The following is a 7,735-nucleotide window of genomic DNA, read 5'->3' as shown; positions in this document are numbered from 1 at the left end:
TGTAGACCAGGCTGGCCTCGAACTCAGAAATCCGCCTGCCTCTGCCTCCCAAGTGCTGGGATTAAAGGCGTGCGCCACCACGCCCGGCTAGGACAGCTTTTTCTAACCAATTCTACTTGTAGTACCACAGATATATTGTCTGTCTGTTCACATGTTGTGACTTTTTGGAGGGCTACAATCCATTGGGGTAATCTAGGGTTTGGGGTAGGCGATGTTTTGTTTTCTTTTGATTCTCTTCAAGACTCAATAGTTGCACCATCTGAGACAACATCTATTTTTTTTTTTACTTCTCTCTAAAAAGACAACTTTTGGTTGTTGCTAGATTTTGAGACAGGGTCTCTCTGGGTATCCCTGACTGTCCTGGAACTCACTTTGTTGACCAGGCTGGCCGCAAACTCAAAAGTCTGCCTGCCTCTGCCTCCTGAGTGCTGGGATTAAAGTCGTGCGCCACCACTGCCTGGTTCCTAAAAGGACATCTTTGTCCTTTGGGAAATCGTACCCATTCTCCCTTTCTAGAATGTTCTAGATTCTCCTACTGTCCTGTCCACACTGGTTTTCCTTTTGAGTACTTCTGCTTTCTACTGGTTTGATGTCTCCCAGGGTTCGGTGCTGTTTGTATCTGTGCTTTAAAATGGACAGACAGAAGGACGAACAGACAGATTGGCAGGCGACAGACAGGCAGGCAGACATCCATATGCTATGTGGATGGTGAACAGCTGTTTACGGGAGAAGTCTCACACAGCCAGGCCCGTGGGGACCATGGACGAGGTGAGGAAGAATGAGCAGGGACCTAGGATGGAACAGTGTGGAGCATGGTGAATTTTTTTTAACATCCTTTTCACATCTTTCTTTTTTCTTTGTTTTTGTTTGTGTGTTTGTTTGTTTGTTTGTTTTTTAGCACTACTCTGGATTAAACCCAGGGCCTCTCAGCTGCTGAGCAAGCAGTCTGCCACTGAGCTGCACCCCCAGCCGTATGAGTGACTTTTGTGGCCATCACTAAATATCTGCCGAGAATCCACTTAAGGGCCTTTGGCTCACAGCCTGAGGGTTCAGTCCATCATGGCGCAGAGCGCACAGCATCAGGAATGGGAGGCAGCCATCCTCCCAGGCCCTCAAGCTTAATCCTTAGCAACCTCATCTGCTTCCTGTCTATCTCCTCTTCCCATAGCCACAGTTGGGCCAACCGCACTCTTCATCCTAAACATGGGGAGAGGAACAGTACTTGACTCCTGGGGAAAGTTGAAAACAGCAACGGAATGGGGCATACAAGATGCTCACACTGGTCATTTTCCCCTCTCCTTGTCCTTTTCTGTCACCTGCCACCCCTGGAGCCAAATCAGCATGCTACTCGTTTCCTTCTGTGAACTGGACTTGGCATGACCCATCTCTCAACAGCCAAGAATCTGCTTGTGTTTCTTGTTGTCCCAAGCTTCCATGGACCCTTGAGTTCAACTGATCCTCCTGCCTCAGTAGCTGGGACTGCAGACGTATACCACAGTAACTAGCTCTCAGCATTCCAGTCTTGGGCACCTCTGTGTTTTCCATTACACAAGCTAAGGGTCTACAGATACTCCGTCTTAGTTTTTTTGAACTGTCAACTTGACGAAGCTTAGAACCACCTGAGTCTCGGTTGAGGGATTGCCCAGAGCAGATTGACATGTGGCAGTGTCTGCAGGGGGTTGTCTTGATCATTAATTGATGTAGGAGGGCCCAGCCCACTGTGAGCAGCACCATCCATACCTTATGCAGGTAATCTTCAGCTAGCTAAGCATGGGTCCGTGAGTGAACTACCAGGTAGCATTCTTCCATGGTTTCTGTTTCACGTTCCTGTTGGAGTTTCTTCCCTGGCTTTCCTCGATGACGGCTTGTAACCTACAAGCTGAAAAAAAAAACCCCTCCTATCCTCTAGTGTTTGTAACAGCAACAAACTGAAACTAGAACCCACTTGTTCCATCCAGTTGATCCTGATCACTTGCCAAAGAGCCTTCTCTCCCAATGTTCACCTTCCCAAGTGCCACACTTCCCCAGACACCTTCTGATTCCCATGGAGATGAGTTCCCAGGGTCTACAGATCTTTAGGCATCCCCAGCCTCCAGCCAGTCCCTAGGATCCACTGTTCCACTGGTTTGTCTCCTTCCCTTCCTGATCACATCAGGGCAACTAAGTTGTGCCCAGCCCACCAGGCTCTTCTCGTGCTGGTAAAGAACAAAATAGACCCTCAAATGTACAGAAGCATGCTGACCTGTCTAATCTTCCACAAAGGCAGAAAACAGGTCAGAAGGTCACCCTGCCCTAAGGCCAAAAACCATTTTCCCAGAAGCTGCCTCTGGGAGCCAAAGTCCAGGATAAGCAAACAGTTCTTCTGCAAGGTCCCCTTCATCTCACCAGGGTCACATCCCACCTCAGGTCATAGAGTGACCTAGCCAAATGACTGCGGCTGTCCAGTGTATTGTTGGGGACAGGGCTTGCACATAAGATCTGAGCCACTTGTTGGGCAAGCCAGGCCTCTGAGGACTCTCCCCTCTGTGGTCTCCACTCTGTTTTCCCGGCTTTGTGTCTCAGGGCATATGCCTACCTCTCTACATGATGGGCACTGGAGCCTGAGACCTCAGTTCAAGTGTGGCTGTCTCAGAGACACATGACTAGACCTTAGACAATAAAGAACAACTGCTTGAGGCTTCCAGAGGCCTTGATTCTAAGAAGGTGCTGCCATTGGTGTCTTCTGTAGTGACAGCATGCTGGCCTGGTGGGAGCAGGACAAAGCTGACTTCTGTTTTTCTTTCCAAATCCAGCAAGAAGGTCAGTGAGATGATGCAATATGCCCGGAGCATGGGTCACCGCTGTGCCTCCCCCAAGCCTCCCGAACCATCAGAACCAAATGTGTCACTGGGTGTCATAGCACCCAGTTACATCTGTGGCCAAAGCATGACTGGAAAGTTTGTTGAAGAATTCTGGACGAAAAGCTTCATTAAGCTTAGAAATTCTATTGTATCGCCTCTGTCCTCTTGCCAAAAGTTAACTGTATGAGACTGGTGCTGCCTGGTACTTGAGACAGGAAAGGAAGCATTTGAGGGTTCCACAAGCCTTCTTGACGGAGTGCAGATACATACACAAGGGCAATCTGGAGTTTGGCAGGGACTTTCCACAGCCCTGAGCTGCCTGCTTACAAGAAGAAAGTAGTCACGCCATGGTTTTGAAAGTTATTTTTCCTACATGTGAGCCTATGCAGTACCCACAGAAACCAGAAGGGGGTGGCGGTTCCCAACACAGGGGCTGACAATTAAACTTGAGTCCCTTAAAAAGGCAGCAAACACTCTCTGCTGTTGATCCAGCTCAGCACCCTTCCTCACCCATGTTTAAAGACAAGATCTCATAGAGCCCAACTGGTTTCCCAATGTAGCTGAGGCTTGTCTTGAACTCATCCTCCTGACCCCACCTCCCTAGTGTTAGGATTATAGGTGTGTGCCACCAAGCCTAGCCACCATGAACATTTTTTGTTGCTTTCTCTCTCTGTGTGTCTGTCTCTCCAACCGTCTCTCTCTCTCTGTATGTTGTGTGTCTGCCTGTCTTTCTGTTTCTCTCTCTCTCTCTCTCTCTCAGTGTGTGTAAGTACATTCATGCCACAACCCATAGGTGGAGGTCAGAGGATAACTTGAGGGAATTAGTTCCAAACTCAGGTAGTCAGGCTTTATGGTAAATTCCTTTACCTGCTGAGCCATCCATCACCCGGGACCCAAACTTTTTCTTCAACTTCACTTAACATGTTGTTTTTTTCATATATATTCCCCTAGGAATTAAATCCAGAGCTTAGTGCACGGCGCCTACCAACGACGGTAGACAAACCATCTACCAGTGAGCTACGTCCTAGCTCATTGATTCCCTAAACCCTGCTATTTGCCTCTGCTGTGTCTAATGTTTAAACTGTGTTTGTCCAGCACAGTATTAACTAACGGTTTGAGGGAAGTGACGGGGACTCGAGAGCCTGGAGATCATGGAGGGTGCCACAGGGCTCCGGGTGCTGCTGTGCTTGCTGCCGCTCCTCACTCTGCAGGCCAGGCCTGCTTTGGGCTTGGCAACAGGCAGACCCAGGGGCAGTGAGGTATGTGAGTAAGCCCTTAGCATAGACAGGCAGTTGTCCCTGCACTGGGCCCCGGGGCTGCAGCTCCTGCATCAGGGACATGAGCCTCCCTCACCCACTGATCATTTCTTCTTGAAGAGGAAGCCTTCCAGCGGCAGGAGGGAGGTGGAGGAGCACACAGACCCCATTCCCGCCCTTAATAAATGGATCAGGGTCCCTGAGCGTCCCCACTCACACTTAGTGGTGGTTTTGTTTTGCAGAAGCGACACGCTGTGGACACTGTAAGTTATTTGGCCAAGGGGTCCAAGATGGGGCCCTTACTACAGGTTTGCTTTTTCCCAGCCCTGTATGCCTCTGTCAGTGCAACAGGCAGGGGGGCTCCCATCACTTGAAATGTGACCTCATGTCTCCAGCAAAGAAAGAGGGTCTTCTCGGGAGGTCTGGTGTATTCTTTGGGAATTTGGGCACTTTGCTCTAGAATGGGAAGAATCCATTATTATTATTATTATTATTATTATTATTATCTTCAGTCAGTCAATGGTGTGTCCATCAAGAGCTTGAAAGTCAACTGTAAAGTCACCTCTCGCTTTGCCCACTACGTCATCACCAGCCAAGTGGTCAACAATGCTGATAAAGCCAGGGAAGTGGCTTTTGATGTGGAAATCCCCAAGACAGCCTTCATCAGTGACTTTGCCATGTGCGTGCGTGCCCTGTCTAACTCTTACACTCTACTCCAGTTGTGTCCACTCACCTGTTCAGCCTGAGTTCAGAGGAGTGAGATCTCACTTGGGTCATGGCCAGCCCCAGCTTAGAGGGATAGGAGGAAAGAGGTCCACTAGAGGGCTCACTTCCCACCTTACACAGAAAATCAGAGCCTCTGACTGCTTGTTTTCAAAGCTTTTGACTTGGGGAGCAAATCCAGGGAGTGATGTGGCCTCTGTGACCATGGTTATCTACTGACTTCCTATGGGTCCTCTGAGCAGTGGACAGTAGAGGCAGCAGACAGCAGAGACTCCCTTTCAAGGAGTTGTGTGGACAGGGTCCTAGGCTCAGAATACTCAGTACAAAGGACAACCCAGGCAGTGAAGTGAGGCCACCACTACTGGGGACTTTTCCCTTTCATGCAGAACATCAGAAGGGAAGGCGTTCATTGGGGACATAAAGGACAAAGTGACTGCATGGAAGCAGTACCGGAAGGCAGCCATTTTAGGGGAGAGCGCTGGCCTTGTCAGGTAAGTTCCAGGCCTTAGTGGCCAAGTTTCCAGGGCTCTCCTTTCTGACCATCCAGGATGGAGCTGGGGACTGTGAGGAGGGAGCACCTCCAGGAGGATGGAAGCTTGAGTAAGCCTGTCTAAGCTGGCATCTGGGGCTAGGGTAGGGTACATCCTTGAGCTCTTGCCTTGGGGGATGGTGTGATAATAAGAGAAACTGGTTCTGAGGGACATGCTTTAGGTGTTGAAACTGTACATGTCACCCTTTGCCTATTGTTGCCTCTGGTGACATGTTCAGAGCCTCGGGCAGAAATATGGAGCAGTTCACCATCCACATCACTGTTGGAGCCCAGAGCAAGGCCACATTCCAGCTCACCTATGAGGAGGTACTAAAGAGGAGACTGATGCAGTATGACATCGCCATCAAAGTCAGACCCAAGCAGCTGGTACAGCATTTTGAGGTACTTTGAAAGTTCCCAGACAGGATTCCTCACTTTCTTTCTCCCACCCCCAATCCCACACCGACTGTGGCTTTCAGCAATGGTTCAGCCCTCTCCCCTTAGCCCAGGCCCGAAAATGCAAGGAATGAGAGTGAGTCCTCAGGATGGGTTCCTGTGGGCTCTTCCGCGGCAGGAAGCCCCTTGAATCTCCCAGTTTTCTTGTCATCCATGATCCCCCAATTTCTGTACCTGCTAAATACATCCCTGCATTTCCCAAGACTGCCACCAGATTATAAAAAGTACTGACATTTACGTGTCAGTCAGCAGGAGGGGCCAAGTTGAAGGATTCAGGCATGGGCATCTTTCAGTCAGTATTTCTGGACTGACTATGATGAGCCAGGCCCTGCTAAGGGCTGGGTGGATACTGCACACAGTAGAAAGGCAGGTCCACAGGGCTCTTGGCTGAAATTTGGTGCTAGCCCACATGGGCCTTACCACAGAACTGGCTTCCATGCAGATCGATGTGGACATCTTTGAGCCCCAGGGGATCAGCAAGCTGGACGCTCAGGCCTCCTTCCTCAGTGAGGAACTGGCTGCTCAAACCATCAAGAAGTCTTTCTCAGGGAAAAAGGTATGCAAAGAACAATGGGATGGGGATGGAGCCTTAGAGACTTCTCAGCTCAACTCAGCCTTTCTAAAATACCCAGGCTGGGCACAGGACCAGGCAGTGTAACTAGGCTGTCCCGATGAGTTATTAGTCAGACTTTCCATCAACTGTGGCAAATCCCTGAGAGAAACAGTTTCAAGGAAGAGGGATTTAGTTTGACTCCTGGCTTCTGAGGTCTCAATCCATGGTCAGCTTGCTCTGCTGTTTCTGGAACATGGTGGGGTAACATCATGGCAGAAATGCATGCAGGAATAGAGGTTGTTCAGCTTATGCAGCCAGGAAGCAGAAAGAGAGGGGGGAGAAGGAGGGAAGAGAGAGGGGAAGGGGGAGGGGAAGGGGAGAGAGGGGATAGGGGAGGAAGGGGGGAGGAGGGAGAAAGAGAGATGAGAGAGGAGGAGGAGGAGGAAGAGGAGGAGGAGGGAGAGAGAGATAGAGAGAGGAGGAGGAGGAGGAGGAGGAGGAAGAAGAAGAAGAAGAAGAAGAAGAAGAAGAAGAAGAAGAAGAAGAAGAAGAAGAGACTTTTAAAGGCACTTTTCCAGTGACCAACCTAGCTTCAATTTTCTTGGTTAAATTTTGTTGTGATTTATCAAGGCAAGGTCTTATTATTCAGCCTAGACTGTCCTTAATCACACAATCCTCCTGGCTCGCCCTCCCGCGTGCTGGGATTACAGATGTGATCCACCACGCTGGGTAATTATCTATTCATGTTCTGGATTTGTCGTGGGTCAGTCCACTGATGGAGGCAGCACCTCAGGATCCAGTCACTCCCCCAAATCCAGGCCTCAGAACACCGCTTGCCTCACTGACCAAGCCTTCAACATATGAGTCTTTCAGGAAGATAGTCTATATCCAAACTATAATGGGTACATGTATCCAGGTGGAATCTCAGAAGTGTTCTAGTCTCCTGCCCATCTGAGATAGGAAAGAACTAGTCTCAGCACACTGGCTGTGTCTTGACAGCTTGTACCGGTTTCTTCTTTGCTTATATCCTGCCCTTGGAAGATCATCGGGGCACATCAAACAACCCTTAGCTTTTTGTTTTGTTTTGTTTTGTTTTTGACACCCAACTTTGGAAAGGTCTGTGACCTATCCAAGGACTTGTCACTGGCCACCCAGGATCCCCAGAAGTTCTGTTCTTGCAACACCCTACTTCCCAAGTAGCCCTGAACCCGGGCCAAGAGCCATTCAGCTCTCATGCCCTTTGCACAGGGGCTCCATAAGTCACTGAGAAAGTGTCTCTTACAATTCATCAGTGTAGCCGGGCGTGGAGGCACACGCCTTTAATCCCAGCACTTGGGAGGCAGAGGCAGGCGGATTTCTGAGTTCGAGGCCAGCCTGG

General features: G+C 49.7%; 1 protein-coding gene across 1 annotated transcript in view; it reads left to right on the top strand.

Moving 5' to 3' along the window:
• Positions 1-3,949: 3,949 nt before the first annotated feature.
• Positions 3,950-7,735, top strand: part of Itih1 (inter-alpha-trypsin inhibitor heavy chain 1) — a 14,278-nt gene continuing 10,492 nt past the window's right edge. Inside the window, exons 1-6 of the mRNA XM_021181342.2 lie at positions 3,950-4,099; positions 4,339-4,359; positions 4,609-4,775; positions 5,206-5,310; positions 5,588-5,750; positions 6,247-6,360. Coding sequence (XP_021037001.1) covers positions 3,992-4,099; positions 4,339-4,359; positions 4,609-4,775; positions 5,206-5,310; positions 5,588-5,750; positions 6,247-6,360 — 678 coding nt within the window. The 5' untranslated portion in view covers positions 3,950-3,991. The remainder of the gene's footprint in view (positions 4,100-4,338; positions 4,360-4,608; positions 4,776-5,205; positions 5,311-5,587; positions 5,751-6,246; positions 6,361-7,735) is intronic.

The sequence above is a fragment of the Mus caroli genome, chromosome 14 (assembly GCF_900094665.2).
Source record: "Mus caroli chromosome 14, CAROLI_EIJ_v1.1, whole genome shotgun sequence".
NCBI classification, from domain to species: domain Eukaryota; kingdom Metazoa; phylum Chordata; class Mammalia; order Rodentia; family Muridae; genus Mus; species Mus caroli.
Note: the sequence above shows the minus strand (reverse complement) of the source record. Positions and strands in the feature narration are given on the sequence as shown.